The 21,523-nt window shown below is 39.8% G+C and overlaps 1 protein-coding gene across 1 annotated transcript in view; it reads left to right on the forward strand.

The window, feature by feature from the left end:
• The first annotated feature begins 1,109 nt into the window (after positions 1–1,109).
• Positions 1,110–21,523, forward strand: part of LOC149146230 (ACT domain-containing protein ACR11-like) — a 90,474-nt gene continuing 70,060 nt past the window's right edge. Inside the window, exons 1-4 of the mRNA XM_089447373.1 lie at positions 1,110–1,618; positions 4,989–5,043; positions 5,190–5,312; positions 5,993–6,087. Coding sequence (XP_089303499.1) covers positions 1,410–1,618; positions 4,989–5,043; positions 5,190–5,312; positions 5,993–6,087 — 482 coding nt within the window. The 5' untranslated portion in view covers positions 1,110–1,409. The remainder of the gene's footprint in view (positions 1,619–4,988; positions 5,044–5,189; positions 5,313–5,992; positions 6,088–21,523) is intronic.

Consider the following 21,523-nt stretch of genomic DNA (forward strand, 5'->3'; position numbering starts at 1 on the left):
CAAAACAAAATTAAATAAACATAAAATAAAATAAAATAAAATGCATAAAATTCTCGAGCCTAGAGATTTGATCCCTCTAGACCCTGGATAAATCCAAAGTTAAAATAGATATAAATTGATATTACATGTAATTAGCCACTTTATTCAATTTGTATTAAAAGGATAGTTACAATGTAGATAATCAATGATGACATTATTAAATCACTATTCATATAAAATAATATCATTATTTAAAAAAATATTTTATTAAATAATGCTTTTAATTACAATGAAAAATTAGTCAAATATAGTCGTTTTTTTATGAAAATTATTTATTAATAATATATTTATTTAGTTAAATCTAACGGTTATAATATAACGGCTAATTTTTTTTGTTCTTTTCATCTATTTAACTTGATGCCAAGATCTTATTCTTCAACTTATCTTGATGAAGAACGTGTTGACAAAATTGACGAAGAACCACACTAGATGGTTCGAAGGGTGTTGACAACACTGAGGATGAACCAGAGTGGATGGTTCCAAGCACATTGACAAAACTTTGATGATGTGATTTTTACTAAATTTTTCTTACCTTTTATAATATGGATCAACTCTTTTTTTGATCCATACCTTTGAAACCGCTAAATTTTTTAATGATGAACTTTGGTAAAGATTCGAAACAAGTCGATCCACAAACTGATATGATTTATTGAAAATTTTACTTGATAATCATGAATTACATAAACCTCTATTCTAAAATAATAATTTTTATTTTATAAATTTAGATCAATTTAAAATAAATAAAATAATATAATTTTTAATACTTTGAAAAATTGTCCTTCGATTGTTACTCCATATAAATTACACAAATATACGAACCACAATAACTAATTAATATCTCACAGATCGGGAGTATACAAATTGACATGCTGCTGCAGTCAAAGAACCAGAAGAAAACCATGATGTGAAACCGAATCAACAGGCCGGTGAAAAACAAACTAGATGACGCCATGTCAAACCAACTCCACCGGATGACATCTTTGAGGTGGAAAAGCGGTAAATTATACTAAACCAGGTTTGTATTTCTTTAATCCAACGACATGGGAAGCTTACGAAAAAATAATCATGCCATGTCCCATCCAAATCACAAACCAATGGTGTGGTTGGATATAATAAAGTCATTAATATTTAAATTTGAGACTCTGAAGATGGAAATCCTGTGTGGATGGAAGCTGCACAAGCTATAAGTAATAATCTGAGTACAGGGAGAGCCGAGGTCACAGGTTCGAACCTTGAGGTCATCAACGCACAGGACACGCAACCCAAACCAAATTTAGACAATAATTTGCTTCTGAACCACTCAATCTTCATCCTAGCCTCTAATGGGGAAGATGATGTGAAAAAGAAAACAACAACTATCTTCGGCTGCCATGCTCTGTCAAATTGCGGTGTCCAGCTGGGTTGCGAACAAAATGGCCAATACGTCTGTCTGTGCAGTCGGGTTCGTTCCCGTGACGTCAAAAACCAGTGGGTATGCAGATCTGTGCATGCCCGCTTCCCGTTTGCATTGCGCCCTGGCTACCAAGCTTCGGTTTAATGGGTTTTCGGTGTCGCATGTTCGAATCCCATCGCATCACAGGTACGTGTACCCTGAAATCTAGATAATTTAGATTGCCTTGTATATCTTGTTTCAGGTTACAATTTAATGTGGGAATTTGCTATAAATGTGGAGCAGAGAGTTCAGCGTTCCAAGCTCCAATCTTGCTCAATGCTTCTTACGCGTGGCAGTCTCACCTTTAGTTTCAATGCCACTAGAATCCTTGGTCCCGTGTCCAGGGTTATTTTTATATTTGGATACCTTAAAATGGGGTGTTGTCTAATTATCAGATGTTTTGAAGTTTTTGTCGGAATTTGGCGATATATTTTTTTTTCAAATTTTGATTTGGGTGGTTTAAATTGGGTTTTTGATTACAAATATAGATTTAGTATTTAGTATTTTGAAAAATCCCTGAGGCTGTTAGATTATGAAGAGTTCATAACTCAACTCAAACTTATGACTTAGAGAAATCCCTCCAGATTTTAAGTATCCCCCAAATTTTAAGTAAATTAGACAGGAAAGTAGGCCAGAAAAAGCTACAAAATGTCGAACAGATGGACTACAGCCTCGACAGCCATCAAATTTGAAGACAGAGGACAACTCGATAAGTAGCCAGTCCAGCCTAAAACTGCCTTTTTGCTTCTCTACGCTCTGTTATTTATGCTATTTTAATTTCTTAGGGAAACATCCCCGACGGGCTCGTTGCCAGCATCGAAACAAGACTCTATAGTTCTGCCAGTACTCCGAGTTGGCTCTTCTCTTTGTGCTGGGCAGCCTATTCCAAATTCTGTCAAAACTTCTTGTCAAAATCGGTCAGACTTGGTTTTGGTCAATCGATTTTCGGAGTTTATGTTTCTTGATTAATTTTTGAGCATATGGTCTCTGATTTATTAATAAGTCAAGTTATTGCGAAGTTTTGCTGAGTCATTGAGTTGACTCTCTACTTTGTGTTTGCCAAGCCATTGCTGAGGCCAAGACAAGATATTTTGGGTGCAAGAGGAGTACCTGTTTTGTCAAAGACCTCATCCACTCTCATTCCATGCCAGTAGCACACTCCACAGCGAGAATAGAACCCCAGTTGATGGCATAGCACTTCATCAACCTTATACCAGCTCCATGTTGTGAGCTCTAAACTATTTTGGGAAGATGGTGTCTGTCCTTGTTTGTTTCCATGTGATCCTTGCTCTGATACAATAAAACTAAGTACCTGTGACTCTGCTCATGCTAGTGAAGGAGGGCTTACCTACTAGAGTAAGGTCACGTGGGATAAGTATATCCAACCATGGCCGGTAATAGTCATATTAACATGGAACGAAATCCTCATACTCATATTAACATGGAATGAAATTCTCAACAATGAATATGCACTTTAAATTTTTGTTAAGGCATCACAACGACACAATCACAAGGAAGGAACCACAAACATGCTCATGCTTGTTTGTTTCCATGTGATGCAATAAAACTAAGTTCCTCTGTGAATATGCTCATGCTAGTGAACCAGGGTTTAGCTACTGGAGTAAGGTCACATGGAATAAGTATATCCAATCATTGCCTGCAATAGTCATATTAACATGGAATGAAATCCTTCACAATGGATATCACGCTTTGAATTTTAATAAGGCATCATAAAGACACAATCACAAGGAAGGGAACCACAAACATGCTCACATAAAGGAGTGTCTGAGAAAAATGGGAGCTCTTACTTGAATGGGGGACTTGCTTTTCTTCCAGAAAATTGGTGAGATTTGACTTTTAGTGCCATTAGATATTTTTAAATCCGTGGAAATTTAAAGTGTGGAAAATTCTCTACTCAATGTTTTCTCGTTGTCCACATTACTAGCTTATAAACTAAAGTAATCCATGAGATGGTGTTTTCCTTTTTCCTCAATTGTGAGCTTCCGAAATTCAGGACTCAAACTTAACTTATGAGCCACCCATGATCTCACTATGTCATGGGCACAGCTGCTTGCAAGTTTTCAACCGTCATGAACTTACACCTAATCTCCTGAAGTTGTGGCGTTGACAGGCCGAGAAAAGGTAGCTTGGGCCTCTCTAATGTGATGGCCTTCTCATGCCTGTTGCTGCTCCTTCTAGGCTTATGGCTTCCCAAGTTTTTTTTTTTTAATATTTTCTCTATTATTATTATTTTTCTGGTCGAATTTGAAAATGAGTTGAGTCTTTACGCGTATTATACTTTCAAGTTTCATGATAAACTGCTGCATTGGATATGCTAAATATTTTTTTGCTTGTGCAAAATATTCAGGGCGGGTTCCCATGGAGGGGGTTATGATGTAACTTTATTAGGCGTTAATATTTCCATGCAAACACGAAAAGAGGTGCCTACAGATAGGAATTAGATCTGCTTCTTGGAAAAAAGGAGCCCCTACCGTTTACGGTGAGTCCTTTCCAGTCGTTGCAGGATGGGGGAAGCCTTTAGCTGCTTTAGTTAGGTGTTTTAGTCGAAAACAGAATTCTTTATCTTAATACATCCAAAGTTCCAAATTCTCCTTTTTGTCATGCAAATCAATTTCTCTTAGCAGCCAATATTGTGAAGATTTGTAAGCCATAGGACCAAGAATCGTTCTTAAATACAGGCACAGCTACAGTTCTGACAAGTTCTTAAACGAAGCGGATCCTACTGTGAAAAGGTTGAAGCCCCTGTATTGAACCCTGAGGCTAGTTTAATTTTCATCCTAGTTACAAATCTATATAAAAACATTGTACAAACTATGCGATTAGTTTGACTTGATTGTCAGCTTTAAGTTTTAACTATGTCGTATTTGGAAGACCTGTATACGATTAGTATACTCCAAAGGCTTACATCATTGGAAAAGAAGGATTTCTGACATTATTAACTGATGAGCATTGTCTTTGAATGGAGGTTGTTTCTCCAGCTGTACATGTTGTTGTTGAATTTCTGGTTTTCACCGCGGAAAGAATTTTTGAGCCAACACTTTTAAAGTGAACGCATCAACGGGGCTTATCCATATAATGTAGGAGAATATGCTTCTATTGATAGCCTTGATGACGAGTTCACTTGAAATGCATTGGCTCAAAATTTCTTTATGCAGTGAAAAGTTAGAACCATAATTCAACAGCAAGATGACTAGTGTTGTTTACATGTTTGTATCTTTTTTTGTATTTATATGCTTGCTTTCTGTGTTCTGGATTGTTTTGCTACTGTAGAACATAAGCAGTTCCTGAGCATAGAGTACTACATGTGCCTGTTGTGTGTGTTGAGATATGCTAAGTGTTCTTTACTTATCAGAGGATTGTGCTTTATGCAAAGAATGGTTGCGAGATACAATAGTTTTTTTTACAATAGCATCTGTCAATAGCATAGGATAATAAGGCATATTTTGCACATTACCTTAATTGACTAATGGCAGTTGCTATTTTGGTTTGATGCTAGATTATCATGTCATGCTGAAATAAACCCTTCCAGTGTGACAATGCCAACTTTGGAGGTATGGTTTTATGTTAGATTGAAGTTATGTTATCCATCATTGCCCCAACGTTCTGTAACTGATTTTAGACATTTAGAGTGTCTATAATTTGTTGGGCTATAAGTCTGACTTCAGATACATATGTTTGATGCCTTTCTTATGGACAGGGGGGCAGTAGTGACAGCAATGTTGAACCAATACCAAAAGTTGTGATAGATCAAGATTCAGATCCAAATGCAACAGTGGTCGATATCACTTTTGGAGATCGTCTGGGTGCTCTTCTTGATACAGTATTGCCAATATTCATATAAATCCTCAAAAATTTATAGTGGATGTAACTACAATATCAAATTTCATGAGAGTCTCTGCTCTAAGTATATCAATAGTTCTGTTGTTGTTTTCTGAAGGGAGTGAGCAGTATGATAAGATAATTTTATCAATGTCCAAAAAAAGACCACAAAAGTAGGTCAATGGGGACAAAAAAGTACACAGTGTCAACACAAAGTGGGAGTGCCAGGGCATCTCCTACAACAATGCTAAAAGCAGAAAAATAATAATGTCTAAAAGCTGGTTAAAGACTAGCCCCAACATGTCTAGCTAAAGAAAAGATAAAATCTAGAGAGAGTTAAGATGCCCCGATCAGGGTTGCATTGCCGAACAAATTGTTGTCTAATTATTTTATGGGCTGCTTTGTTTGGCAACTTAGTGCCATGAAATTATTCCTTTTTGAAGTAATGAAATATTGACTTTAGAAGTTCCTTCCTACAAAAGAAAATTTCTTTAATGCAACATTTTAATTTCTTATAGTTAAAAACATTTTGTTCTCAACATTGAACAATAGCTTTGAATTCATAGAATTGCAGTTTTATGTAGTTTGATTGACAAAATTGAGATAGTAATGAATGATATTTAGAAAATGCAGCTTTCAAATTATAGCAACTGTGAATAATTTTTTTTGTTCATAATACAGATGGCGGCCCTTAGAGATCTGGGTTTGAATGTTGTGAAAGCAAATGTGTTCTTGGACTCTTCTGGCAAGCACAACACATTCTCTATAACCCGAGCGTAAGCACTGGAATGCATTTTCACTTCGTTCATTTCTCGCTTTTTCTGGTCTATAGTTGTCCTTGTTATTTGTTCATCTTTGATCAATGTTGTTTTCTGCTTATCTTTTTATTTCTGAGCACATATACTCTCCAAAATTTAGAACATCCTTTTTTCTTTTGAGGGATATTTTTTTCCATAGATGGAGCTGCTCCAAAATCAATAAAGAGTACAATGTAATATTTTTTTACGAAATATGTGAGCCTTTGCTAAAATTGGGTTGTCCAAGGGTGGGTGTCCCCTAAAGGAATAGATTTTTAGGAGACTGAGGAAAGAGTGAAATAAGGATATTGAGATTTGACCCACCTCTAGGTGGCCTAAACCTTTCTGCGGTACTAGAAAATATGCTTGGCTGATTCATTTGCACTGCAGAAGGCACAGGGGGGGTACATGTGGGACCCAAATGAGATAAACAATGGCTTAAGGCCAACCCATCATAAATTAAGGACCAGGCAAAAGGGATTTTTTGGGTTTAATTAGGGTCTTCCAGATAGTCTCAAGTTTGTAACTACCGGTTGAGGGCTTGGACTTAAGTTTCCAGGCTTATTCAGTTTGGCATCAATTTGTTGAGTCGCCCTTGGCTGTTCATAAGCATTGGTTGGCCTATACTTTTGGAAAGGTTTGGAGTGTTTCCAACTTCCAATCCTTCCATGAATTGACTGGGGTCTTGATGCCAAGAGTGAAAGACAATGATTAGGGATGATTTGTGATGCTTTGAAGGATGACCTTATGTACATTAAATAGGATGGATTTAGCTTCAAATTTGTTTCACAATATACAGTCCCTCATTTGCTGGTAGTATAAGTCCTTGATTGTCTTAATGACCTTCATAAATAGCTGAGAAGTTGAGAACCTAGGAATGCCATCAGTAACCACCAAATTGAGTGATTAATGGAAGAAACTCTTTTGCTCTACACTATTTATCCTATCATCTTAAGTGTGACTTGGGTACTACCCAGGCCCTTCAAATGCTTTGTGCCACAAAAGTACCTCAGATCTTGATAGGAGCTGGAGTGAGAGCCAGGTCCTTAGAACTTGAGGCCTCCCTAGCACCTTTTGCCATACGTCTCACCTATTGTTAGACAAATATGCAAGAGGATCCTTGGAGGCTCTCTTTCTTCAATAGCTTGATAAGTCCATTTAACACAAAAAGCTTGAGCTTTTGATTACTCCCATCCCCTCTTTTCTCTTGGGGAGCAACAAGTGTTCTTGGCCATGTGAAAATTCCTAGATTTCACAATCTCTTGAGAACTTCTCACTTCAGAAAAATCGATTTCCTTGATCTCTTAGTGTGTTTTCCAAATGACCCTCAAGCCCATTCTTATATCTTCTTGTTAGACAACCAACGACTTAGATTAACTCCTAATCAAAGGCTCAGATCATTTTTACTTGATCTATATCTTCCTGTTAGACAACCAACGACTTAGATTAAATCCTAATCAAAGGCTTAGATCATTTTTACTTGATCTTTGTCTTTATCTAGAAGATTCACCCACAATTAGATTAATACCCATTGATATTTTAATTTTCCTAAGTTTAGATTTAGGAACTCCATTAAAAATATTAATTATTTTAATATAATCGTCTCTGGGTGGAATTTCCCAAAACGGTTTCTGGGTTTGTTGGAATGCATGTGCCCAAGCCTTCCTGCAAAATTTGAGGCTTAGAGCGCCTTTGATGCTACCCCAAATCAACACTCCCTCTTAGCGAGGAATGTGCTATAGCAATATATGTTGCAGCCTGTTGCATACTGCTCTGACTCTGAAGCGTCGTCCTTTGCACTGTTGATGTTTGACATGCTGTCCACCAATGACTGCGCTGTTGCTACTATTGTACTGTTGCCTTTGACACTGCCACTGCCACTGCTAATGCTACATCTGTACTACAACTCCCTCTCAAATGCTGCATCTGCTATGCTGCTAGCACTGCCACTGCTAACACTGCATCCATACTGCAACTCAGTTGCTAAGAGAAGCAACTGAAAACACCAAAAACTGGATAAGTATCTAGTGGATACACCTCGGTGCTGAAAGCCTGACTGCTGCTAGTCCCACGTTGTCTTCTGAAGCCACTGCGTTGCTGAAGCTCTGCACTGTGCCTGCACGCACTGCTGCCTCTTTGCTCTGCGTTGCTCATGTTCTAGCGCTACTAACTACTGCATTTGTCGAATCAACACTCCATGGCACCTCCTCCATCTCGCTACTACTGATCATGGGTTTCCGTAGCAAGGTGATGATCTAAGAGGTGGGTTCCTCAAGGATCTTGCCCATTTGTAGCTCTATCGAACTACAGTTCTATATCAGCTGATCTCCCTCTTGGGGGTATCTTGGTTGTCATGGTGAACTCCTCCTCCTGTTCAATCTTTGTGGTTGCAACCTTAGGATCATGCTTCTCATCCTTGCCCTTTTTCTTCAAAGGACGCTGGGATGCATAGTGGCCCATCTCGCCACATTTGAAACATTTCACCTTGGAGACGTCCTTCTTTTGTCTTTGTTGCCCCTGTTGTCCCTTTGATGCAAGGGCTGCATTATCCTCCTCCTCTACTTTGGGCTTCGACCCACTGCTGCTACTGCTTCCATCAAGTTTGACCTTGAGTAGGTCTCTCCTCAACTCTTCTTGTTTCAGAGCTACCCACATCTCGTCCCAATTTGGCAATGCTACTTTGCCCAGGATACTCTAGACAAAGAGTTGCCATTCATTTGAGATGGAATTTAGAGCCAGTCTCACTAACTCTGAATCCTGAGGTGTGTTCCCCGCAACTGACAACTCATCACAGGTCTCCTTCAGTTTCGTGAGGAATGGATCCACACACTCTCCCTTCTGCATCTGAGCAGATCTCAATTTTTGCTCTAAGTACATCTTCCGCTGCTCGGAATATCCCTGATACAATGTGGCCAAAGCATCCCACATGTCCTTAGCAGTCCCTTTGCTAGCAACATGGCACACCAGGTGATCCTTGACTCCATCCAGGATCATCCTCTTGGCCTTTGCCATGTCAGCTTTGTACTTCTTCAGCGGATTTGCATCCGCAGGGACAACTACCACACTATCAACATACATCTTGAAGGCATACTCATCTAGAAGGAAAGACATTCTAGCCTTCCAGATGACGTAGTTGAAAGCCTCGTCCAACTTGCCCTGATCCCTCAAGCCATTGGTTGCCATATCCTCCAAAAACTGTCGAACAACTCCCTCTTTCTCCCTACTGCATAGCTCCTAGGCTGGCTTATGCACTCCCTGATGGAGTTGGTAAGCTGCTGCTCCTCTGCTGCCCAGTAACTGAGAAACATTGATTTCCTTGGCAAGAAATCATTGAGTAAGTATTCCCTCACTATGCGATCTGCTTCCTCCTTCTGATGGATTTTTTGCCCAACACTCAGCTTGCAGAAAACTGCGTCCCTCTAGCTCTGCGCTAAGGCTCTGTGTGGCTCCCTCTACCTTGACAAATTCTCGATCTAGCAGTCTTACCTCTCTGTCGGCTCACTTAAAGAGAGACAACCTCGAAAATATAGCCCTCCTGGCTAGAATGCGCAATCCCTCAGGGGATTCGAATTGCTGCTTGCTACAACAAGCTGGTCCTTGCTTCAGTGCTAGATCTGCTCTTCTTGTTTCACATCAACAACTCTGATACCATGTGAATATTCCTAGATCTAACAATCTCAGGAATCCTATTGCAACCAGCTGAATCTACTTCACCTAGATCGTAAATTACATTACAAACTTATTTCAGATTTTTCTTATAACATTGAAGTAAATTACTGAAGCAGCCTACACCAAATTAAATATGATTCTGAAACATAGAAACTAATCAAGGAAAATAGAAACACATAGGACAATGTTATTTTTGGACAATAGTCCTCGGAAAAACCCAATGCGGGAAAACCGGTGCAGCAACTCTGAGGGTTTTATTATTATACAGGAGAAAATCTGAGTACAAGTCTAGGATGCTCAGCGAGCAATTCGATACAAAGAGAATACTGAACAAAAGACTGGTGAAATGATCTCATCTTGTCACAGGGAGAATCAGTCACTGATCCTGCTGAATTGGAGGCTCTGCGTCACCCTCTGCGTAGAACTGCATCACTGCCGACAGTTTTTGCGTCACCCCTCCTGGGTATTATGCTGCCCCTCTTCCGGATCCATTGCTGGATGAGAAAATCGATCTTCTGCCTCTCGGACTCACACCCCGACTCCTGACAACTGAATTTTGACTTCCCTTAGCAGGAAACTAGACTTCCCCTCAAGCACTGCGCTGCCTCTGCATCAGCACTGTGTGGGCTAGTGTCAGCCTTCCTTTGGACGTCTTTCTGTTCTCTCTCTGCCTTGTACTCTTTGGAAATTCCTTCTCCCGGATTCTCATTGCTCCTCTGTTGCAAGAAATCTCCTCAATCAATTTTTCCTCTTGAGAACTTCTCACTTCAGAAAAATCGATTTCCTTGATCTCTTAGTGTGTTTTCCAAATGACCCAACGGCCTAGGTTAACTCCTAATCAAAGGTTCAAATCATTTTGACTTGATCTCCGTCTTTATCTAGAAGATTCACCCACCCATTAATATTTTAATTTTCCTAAGTTTAGACTTAGGAACTCCATTAAAAATATTAAGTATTTTAATATAATCGTCTCTGGGTGGAATTTCCCAAAACGGTTTTTGGGTTCTTTGGAATGCATGTGCCCAAGCCTCCCTACAAAATTTGAGGCTTAGAGCACATTCGATGCTACCCCAAATCAATAGGCCACTCTAAGAAAACCTTTCCCATAAAACTGCACCCAAAGGAATGATTGGAGTACTTTAGTGAGTGGCCAAAGTCATAGGTAGGTCGATTGACCAACTGGTCAATGTTATAGGTAGGTAGATAAATACCTTTGATTTTTCCTTCGTTGATTTTCCATTCTGAAATGTCGCTGAGGCTTTTGCCTCTATAAGATATGAAAGGGTTGGGAGAGTGGGCATCCTTGTCTGATTCTTTTGAAAATTGATGTCTTCTATGTTCACTTTGTTAATGTCAAGGTAGAGCAAAGCATTTGTAGAGTTTTAATTGGTTTTGATAAATGATGATGTAAGGTTTTGATAAATGATGAAGCAAATTCTAGGACTTGAAGCATTGGGAGTATAAATTGTTGTTTGATTTGATCGCAAGACTTTTCAAAGCTGATTTTGGTAAATAATATATAAGTATATGCATCTTGCCTGTTACCCACCAAATGTGGGTGACCCCTTAGGCTTATGTTGCATATTATTTTATGATTATTTAGGGGCTTATAGGGTAAATAACATTTCGACCTCCTCATATAAGTAGAAGAGAGTCTCATTTGTAGAGGATCATCATCACTTCTTGGAATTTCGGCCTCCTTAGAGGAACTTGCACGTGATCTTTTGTGGATGTTTGGAGATCTATTGGATGCATTTTGTTGTTTGGAGCTGATTTTTAGATATTCTTTGGAGCTATTATTTGGCCAAATGGATGGAAATCTTGCTTGTTATCTTGTAATGTACTTACTTGTTGAATATCTATTTCTTGAATGTCTATGGAATTATTGATTCTAAGTTATGCTAAATTATGCCCTAATTTATTGAAGATCAATTTTGAATTGCTATCTAGATGAATATTGCATGCATTACTTGTGAAATTTCCACGATTACAATAAACTGGAGTTTAATCTTCTATCTACTAGAGATTATTTGTCTTCTATAATTAATTTCACAGTAAATAACGATTAAATCCTATTGCAATCTTCCCAAATAAAACGCCGCAGAATATAAAAATTGGAATTGAGAAAATATGCAAACACACATAAAAATATGACTCCGTTATTTTTGGACAATTGTCCCTAGAAAATCCACAAAGGGAAAACCAGCGCAGCGAATGAGGGTTTTATTATTATTCAACAATTTAGGAGAAATTACAAATGATTTCCTTTCATTGGCAAACCTTTGGCAAACAATGATCTCAACTGGCAAAATAATCTGGAGACTAATTGTCTCCCTTTGCAACTGGATCTTGCCTCTCTCCCGGCAACTCACGCTTCCTAGCTATTCACACTACTTGGTTGGAAATGCACACTGCTGCCTTCAGAAATTTGTTCAGCTTCTGGAACCTCCTTTCATCAAATCGTCCTGCCTCACATTGCCTCTGGAATCCACTCGCTCTGCCTACGGAAAATAGATCCGATGTCTGGCAACTGAAACGTGGTCTTTTCCGCAACACACATTGGGAAATCTGGCTACTCTCACTTGTTGATGCGGCCTCCTCTGCATATGAATTCGACCTCTTCCTGTCTCCCGGACACTGGAAAATATTGAGGAAATCTCCTCTGGACTCCTGCTCCCAAATCTTCGCTGAACCCCTGCTGTGATGCTTCCCTAGCTTCAACTATGCCCTTGCTGATTACTGCAACTGGGTATTATTATTTATTATTTATTTTTAATTTCTTTTTGACATTTTTTTTTTTTTCAAAAATCCTTTACTCTTTTTTTTTTATATTATATATAGCTTTTGTAAATGGCAAAGGGCCTAAATGGTGATACGAAGAAACTCCAAATCCTGTTAGCGAATGCTTCAACGACAATGATTTTGATAGTCAAAGACCTGGATCGGAGAACGTGGCTCTGTGTAGCGATTAAGCAGCCAGAGGATCGAACAACTCCGATACCAAATGGAACGAACAAAATTCATTCTTCAAGTTAAATACTCCAAAAGACTTGAAATATGTAGATCTCCATTGATATACAAGAATATATATATATATATATATATATATCAAAATGTATGAATGAGAATGATGTTACCAATGAGAATGAGGGTCTGCTTATATACCCCAGGCAGGTGGCTCTTCACGGATGGTCATGTCACATTTAGACATGCCTCTTCAGTACTAATTACTAATTAACTAATCATTATTACAATTATCATTATTTACATATATATTATGTATATATATTTTATTCATAACAAAAAGATCATATGCTTTTGGCGTCTCCACCCATTTGCCACACTCTTTATTGCTTCAAGACACCAAGACATTCAATCTCCCTTGGAAAAATTGAAACATCTGTACAATGGAAAGACAAAATACTCCAGGCAAAATTATAAGCGAGTTTCTATATTCCCCAACAAATGGCGAAGCCCTCCTTTATAGGAAGAGAGGCCTCCAATACCATCATTAAAAAACCACGAGCTATGGTGAAACCATAAGATAAGATAAGGTGATTTTATTAATGTCCTTGGGTGACCATAAGAGTAGGTCAATGGGACTAAAATATACATTTGGTGTAAATACAAGACATGTGGGAGTGCAATTCAACTCCATTGTAACTCCAAAGCAAAAGGCTAAAATATGACTAAATAAGACTAAAGTGAAATAAAGGTTCAATTAGAGAATGTATAAAATTGCATGGAGTGACCAAAAAAGAGAGATGCAAAGTATGTCGCTGATGCACTGTGTAACTTTAAAGAAGCAAAAATGGAGTTGAAGATGAGGCTAATGAGGTCAACATCTCCCAGATTTGATGGCCAATGGTGAGGGAGGCGAGCAAGGCAATCTCTCCCTGTCAGGGTCCTTCGGAACTGTCAGGAGATCCAACTGTATGATCTTGGGGGAAGTAGAGGAGTGAGAGTTACTCCTAACATCCGAGGCTGAAAGGAAGAAGCTGCTGATTATTCTTTGTCTATTGAGTTGTGGCTGGAAGGAGGTCTGGCAGGCGGGAGGTGCTCTGCGTTATCTCTGTCTCTAACCCTTCCCTCTTGTTGAATTTTGAGCAACTAGGAAGAAATTTCCCTAGAAACCACTTTATGTGGTTAACCCCTTTCACCCTTGAAGCGAATTATTTCTTAAGAGCAAATTATTTTTCATAAGAGCAAAAGTTATTTCAAAAGTATTTTATAATTAGACACATGCAAAATAAAATCACTTAAGTGATTCAATTAGACATGTGCAAAATAAAATCACTTAAGTTATCCAATTCAAATTGATCACTCTAGGAGCCTCCAAAACACTTAATTTGAGGTAGGGATTTTGCCTAAAAAATTTCTATATATTGTAAGGAAGGCATCATTGTGGTCATCGTCGGGTTCTTTCTCTCTCTCTCATATTGGTGCTCAAACTATATGGCTTTTGCGTTGGTGATTCATCTGGCTTCCTCATTGGTGATTTATCTCTCTCACGCATTGGTGATCAAGCTCCCGCATTTGTGATCAAGCCCTTACATTGATCTATTGTTTAGCAGATCTATTATTTGGCAGATCTACTGTTTGGCAGATCTATTATCTGGTAGATCTATTGTTTGGCAGATCTACTGTTTGGCAGATTTATTGTTTGATAGATCTACTGTTTGGTAGATCTATTATCTGGCAGATCTATTGTTTGGCAGATCTATTATTTGGCAAATCTATTGTCTGGCAGATCCACTGTTTGGTAGAACTATTATCTGGCAGATTTATCATTTGGCCTATCTATTGACAGATCTCAAAACTCTCAAGCTACAACTCTCGCACTTGGAGGATATTTCTCTCATAATTTTGGTTAGACCTCTTCCCATAGAGGCTTATTACTATTTTGAATCAGCTGACTGAAAGGATCTTATTACTCTCGTTTTGACGCTGGTTGATCTCTCACATTCAAGAGGTATCATTTCTCTTATATTGCTCTTGCATCAGAAGAATATTGCTCTCGTTCAGCTCTCACACCAGTGGTTTCTGCTCTTGCTATTTGCTGCTGTTAATGCTCTCTCTCCAGAGGTATATTGCACTAGTTTAATTCTCAGATCAAAGAGATATTCTAGTCTTGATATTGCTTTTGCACCAGAGTTTGAATGTTGGTATATTGCCCTCGCTTCTGTAGTATTCTGATGTTTCATTTGGAGAATATTGCTCTCAGTATTTAGCTCTCACACTTGTGCAGTTTGTTCATGCACTTGTGTCTACTGCTCTTGTTTTGGAAGCCTTTGGAGGCTTGTGGTGGTATTTTGAAGCTGTCATATTAAAAAGGGTTGTTACTATTGTTATTTGCAAAAGGGGTTTTGTACTTTATGTATTTCTGCTGAACATTTGAAGATGATCTAATAGAAGAGTATTTTAAAAGGGCTTTCCCCCATAGTGGGGTTTTTCCCTGGTCTTGGACTAAATATCTTGTCTTCTTGTTCACTGACTGTCTTCTATGGTTTGTGATCTCAAAAAATTAAATTTTAAATTGCAAAATTTAACATGGTATCACAGCTGAGGAGAAGACAAGTTCAAGGACAATGAGTTGAAGGCTATTATCTGCTAGAAGATTCAATTTATTGCTTTATACACATCAATTGATCAGTTCAGATGGCCACATCCTTTTTCAAGGATAGTGATAAATCGTTAGGGGCTTCAAACTATGCTGCCTAGAAACTCAGGCTGGACACAACTTGGATGGGGAAGATGTTTTGGAATATTTTCAAGGAGGTGTACCCCAGCCCCCAGAAAATGCACTTGCTATTGCTAAGGCTAAATACAAGAAAGGTGAGATCAAAGCCCGTAAAATTATCATTGACTCATTGAAAGATCATCTTCTTACCTGTATCTCTAAACTAAAGACATCCAAGGAAATGTATGATAAGATTGTGGGCATGTTTGAAGTTCAAAATCTAAATCATGTCCTTGATCTGAAGAAACAACTTAAAGATGTCATGTTGAATAAAGGGGAATCTATTGAGTCTTATTTTATAAGGATTACTGAGCTCAAAGACCAAATTTTGTCCGCTGGTGAGCCCCTGTCTGACAGGGAATTGGTACATTACTAATACTGCACTTGATGGTCTTCCTGTTGCTTGGGAAGTATTTATAACTACTGTTAGCAATAACAATGTTTTGCCAACCTTTGATGTATTGATTGGTACATGTAAGCAGGAGGAATAAAGAATGATCTCAAGGGGTGTTGATTTGGGGTAAGCATCGGATGTGCTTTAGCCACGAAAATGGGTGGAGAGGCTAAAGCACATGAGATCTCGAATACCCAGAAATGGTTTGCGCAGATTCTAAACAGTTTGGGAGATATTAAAATAATTAATATTTTTAATGGAGTCCCTAAGTCTAAACTTAGGGAAAATAAAATATTAATGTGTATTAATATGAATCTGTGTTAGAATGGTCCAAAAGACATGGATCAAGCCAAATTTAATTTTAGCTGTTGATTAGGGACTTAATCTCGGCCGTTGAGATGTCAACATGAAAAGTATAAGAGGAGGCTTGAGGGTCACTTGGAGAGCACACCAGAGTGATCGGTGATTCTATTCTTTAGAGCGGGGTTTGCTAAGAGAGGTAGAATCAGTGATCGGGAGAGAAGTTGAGGGGCATTGAGTACAGAGAAACAGAGAAGGCAGAGATTGTGTCGGGAGAGCAAAGTAGCAGCCAAGGAGAGTGACGCAGATCCAACAAGGGCTCACGCAGAGGCTGCCAAGTGCTGCGCAGAGCACCAGAGGGGCCAGCGTAGCTGACACAGAGGCTCCCAGAGCTGATGCAGGGCTCCTGGAGCTGACGCACCACGCAGAGGCAGCGAAGTGCTGTGCAGAGCACCAGAGGGGCCAGCGTAGCTGGCGCAAATGCTTCCAGAGCTGACGCAGGGCCTCCTGGAGCTGACGCAGGCCAAGGAAGGCTGACGCAGGGCCAACGCTGGGTTAAGAGAAACTGACGCAGTCTAGATTGGGCAGACGCTGGGGTTGCAGAGCAGTTTTGTGCTAAGGAATTGCCAGAAGGATTTTCCGGGGTTTCAGCCAGGAGATTTCTCTCAAACTGTGAGGTATAGCTGCTAAGGAAATTCTCCGTTGGGTAGGCTAGTTTCGGCATCCAGATTGTACTCTGATATTGCTTAATAAGAAAACCCTTAGATAGATGCACCGGTTTTCTCGCATTGGGTTTTTCTGGGGACATTGATCCAAAAATAACGGTGTCATGTGGTGTGTTTGTTCTTGTTTCTTTTAGTTGCTGATCTGTAATATGTTGAGCATGCGCTGATGTTTATTTTCAGTGATTAATTTGTAAATAACTTGTTAAAGAAAAATAACAAGTAGGTAGGAATAAATCAGAAAAAGTGCATGAAGGGTTTCTAAACTAAGTAAACTTAGAAACTTCAACATGGTATTAGAGCGTGATTATAGATCACAGGAGGATTAAAAGACATCAGCCGAGCAGAGCAATAGTAGCAGAAAACAGTTGTCCCGAGGTGACAAAAGCTGTTTCTAGGAGCGCAGAAGCCAAGAAGTGCGACGCAGAGCCAGCTAGAGCCACACAGAAGAAGTCGGGAGTTGCACAGAGCTCCAGAGAGGCTAGTATTGTTGATGTAGAGGGATAGAGGGCTGATGTAGAGGGACAAAGGGCTGATGCAGGACATCCCAGGGCTGATGCAGGACATCCCAGGGCTGACGTAGACCCATCTAGGGTGACACAGAGCCAACATGAGGCAGAGAGGGGCTGACGCAGTTCACAGAGAGGCAGTTGCTGGAGTCTAGAAGGCTGCAGAAATATTGCAGTGGCACTGGCGAGGTACTTTAGTCAGAATGGTACCTGGCAGAGCAGGGCCAGAGGAATTGTTACCGAGGGTTTCTAGCCGAGGAACCTGGATCAACAGTGCAGTTGCACAAGACAATCAGAGTAGGGGGCATCTCGACAAGCGGCAGAAGGATTTCCAGGAGGGAAATCAGGACTTAGAGGGGGTCCAGAAGAGAACTTCTCGACGGAAAGTAGAGACTCAGAGGAGTCGAACAGAGAACTTCCAGGAGGGAAGTAGGGGAGCATCATGGCACTACACGGGGTAAGAGACCAGGATAGACTGGATGGAGCATCGAAGTTCGCAGTCTGGAAGGCCATAATCTTATCAGTGCCCCATCTGGTGCTCTGCGCAGCACTTGGTTGCCTCTGCGTGGTGCGTCAGCTCCAGGGGGCCCTCTGTCCAGTCTATCCTAGTCTCTTACCCCGTGTAGTGCCATGATGCTCCTCTACTTCCCTCCTGGAAGTTCTTTGTTCGACTCCTCTGAGTCTCTACTTCCCGTCTGGAAGTTCTCTTTTGAAGAGGCTGGAAACAACAGTCAGTTGCATTGAGTTCAGCGGAGGCAAAGTATATGGCTACTAGTTTGGCTAGTTGTGAGGCCATATGGCTTCGTAAGATGTTGTTTGGTCTATTTGGTCAGGCATTGAGACCTTCAGTAATTTACTGTGATAATCAGAGTTGCATAAAACTCATGGAGAATTCAGTTTTTCATGACAGGTCAAAGCATATTGAGATCAAGTATCACTTCATTAGAGACTATGTCCAAAAGGGAGCTGTCAAGCTTGAGTACATTTCCACAAATGAGCAGGTAGCGGACATTTTCACCAAAGCCTTACCATGGGGCAAGCATGTCTACTTCAGAGACAAGATGGGAGTGGTGAGGAACACTTTTCTCGCCAAGAGGGAGTGTTAAAATTTGGGTATCAGAGAACAGGTGGTTCCTTAAGGCTTTGATCTTTGGCCTAGGAAAAAGTGTCCAAATTTATTTTTTACTTTTCTCCTAAAGTGACTTTATAAGTGGTAAAGTCAATTTAATTTAAAAGTGACTTTATAAGTGGTAAAGTTACATTCTAATTTAAAAGTGACTTTATAAGTGGTAAAGTTACATTCTAATTTAAAGGTGACTTTATTAAAGTGAATGAAGAATTAGAAAGTGAAAAAGTGACTATGGAAATAAAAGGCTAAGTGGGTCTTTATTTAAGTGGGTGAGTTAAAAAATAGAAAGTGAAAATTAAATGCACATTTATTCTCATCCCTAGATCTAAATGAATCTCAGCCATTAGATCTTAGGGTAACCCAAAAGGTCATTTAGAGAATAAAAGGAGAAGAGAAGAGGAAAAGATCAATTCATTCTTTCATGAGCATTTGAGAGAAAGAGAAGAGAGAGCAAGGAGAAAATTTCTGAGCAGTGAGGAAGTGAAAGAGAGTAGCAAGAAGACATTTCAGCAAATCTAGGCAGCAACATTTATTGGCACGCATCCCAAGGAAAAACCGTACAGCAGGAGAAAGGCACAAAAATCGAGGAAGAGGGACAGCAAGTTCTGAGCACATTTTTCGAGGTTGGCCGTACATCATTTAATGTTGTTTTATTGCTGTAATTTTTTTTGTTTTGGTTGTTTGCTGATTGGCACGATTTTCGAGGTGGAGTTCAAGCACGAAAATCGAGATAAGTTGTAATTTGTGGTTGCTGGAATTTTTACTGTGTATTTCAGTTTCTTTGTAAAAGCATTTTCAGAAATAAAGAAGAGCTCTCAAACTGGTTTTCCCCAAGAGTTGTAGGGGGTTTTTCTAGGGTCACATTGACAAAAAATCACTGTGTTATTTTCTGTGTGTGGCTGTCATAATTTTGTTGTGTTTTATTTCTGCAATTTCAGCAGTTGTGAAATCTCTAAATTTGTGTTTTCAGAAAAATATTATCATTTCCAGATTTTAGAATTTTTATCATGCTTGGATTTAAAACTAAATGCATGGAGTGATAAGGAAAACTGATAACCAGAGTGGGGGTTGAAATTTCTTCATGGTATCAGAGTTTGGTTGGCTGAAAAGTGCAGTTTGGGACAACAAAGTGAAAATTATAGCAAGCTGATTTTTACACAGAAAACAGAAACCTTTACCACAGATTTGAAAATTTCAGTTTGATAGGACAGTGAAACATGTCTTTGGGTTTGAGAGTTGAAGACAGGTTGGATGGGTAGAACAACTACAGTGCATGGAAGGAGAGAATCCAAAGCATCTTTGAGGAAGCAGAAGTCTGGGGCATTATGGTAAATACCACATAGAACCCAGTAGCAGTACCTACTGACCCTGTACAGTTGGCAGAGTTTAACAAAAAGAATGCTAAGGCAAAAAGATTGATTTTGGAAGGAATCAAAGACCATGTCATTCCTCATGTGAGAGGAAAGACTTATGCACATGAGATGTGGACAGCCTTGACCAGTCTTTACCAGAGCTCAAATGAAAACAAAAAAATGGTCCTAAAGGAGAAACTGAAGGCCATTAAAATGGCTAAGACTGACAGTGCTACAACATACCTCACAAAGATAACTTCTGTGAGAGATGAGTTGGCAGCCGTAGATGAGATCATTGCACCCACTAAGTTGGTGAGAATTGCTTTGAATGGTCTTCCCAAGGCTTGGGAGAATTTTGTGGATGGCATTGTTGCACGGGAAAACCTTCCCGATTAGGAGAGGTTGTGGGATGATTGCATTCAAAATGAGATAAGAAAGAACCATCTTGAGGCTGCCAAACAAGTGGAGGAGGATGACAATGTGGCATTGTTAGCAAGAGGCAAGAAGGGCAGAGCAAAGAAGCAAGCTTCCAACAGTGGAGGCAAAAGCAAAGGTAAAGACAAGCAACAGAACAAGGAGAAGGACTATTCCAAAGTCAAATATTGGAATTGTCAAAAGTTGGGACACTATGCTGTTGTGTGTCTGGAGAAGAAGAACAAGAAAGGGAAAGACAAACCCATGGCAGCTTCTGCAGAGATAGAGAGCTTCTCAGAGAGATTTGATCAGGAGTTTGGGTTCATAGCTTGTGAGGCCACTAGTGCAGGATCACCTGCCATACAGGTTCAGAGGGAGTGTGCCTTCCCCGCTACTAGCAGAGCATCTTCTAGCATTTGGTATGTTGACAGTGGCGCTTCCCGCCACATGACAGGAGTCAGAGAGTACTTCTCAGAGCTTTCAGAGGGTGATACTGATATGGAGGTAGTACTTGGTGATGACAGCATTGTTAGAGCAGTCGGTGTGGGGACATTGACATTTGATAGGGGACCCAAACCTCCCTTGAAAGTGTCAAATGTTCTATATGTGCCTGGAATGAAGAACTTGATATCCGTCTCAGCACTTGAGGATAGAGGGTATGATGTGTTGTTCAAGAGAGGGTAGGTACTTATATATCCTAGGGGAACTCCAGCTTCTTTAGCTAGAGAGATTGGTGTGCGCCATGCCAAGGTGTACAAGTTCTCATTCCAGCCCCTGATGGCATTGGGTAGCAGCACTCGAGACAGGACCAACAACAGATCTAGTAGTTCAGAGTTGTGTGAGATTTGGCACCGAAGGATGGGGCATATGTATCATGGTGCCTTGAGTACATTGCGGGAGATCACCAGTGGTGTGCTAGATTTCAATTCTGATCACCTTGATGTATGTAGAGGATGTGCTATGGGGAAGTTTTCCAGATCCCCTTTTCCCAGCAGTGACAGCAGATCGACCAGGATCCTTGACTTGATTCACACCGATGTGAGTGGTCAGATGTCTCATGTATCCTTGAGTGGCTATGAGTACTATGTTTTATTCATTGATGACCACTCCAGGAAGACCTGGATTTATTTCTTGAAGACCAAGAGTGAGGTCTTCAAGCGGTTTCAGGAGTTCAAAGCTCTTGTGG

This window comes from Pinus tabuliformis, chromosome X (assembly GCF_031772625.1).
Source record: "Pinus tabuliformis cultivar Carrire ecotype Pingquan chromosome X, CPIR1, whole genome shotgun sequence".
Lineage (NCBI taxonomy): Eukaryota > Viridiplantae > Streptophyta > Pinopsida > Pinales > Pinaceae > Pinus > Pinus tabuliformis.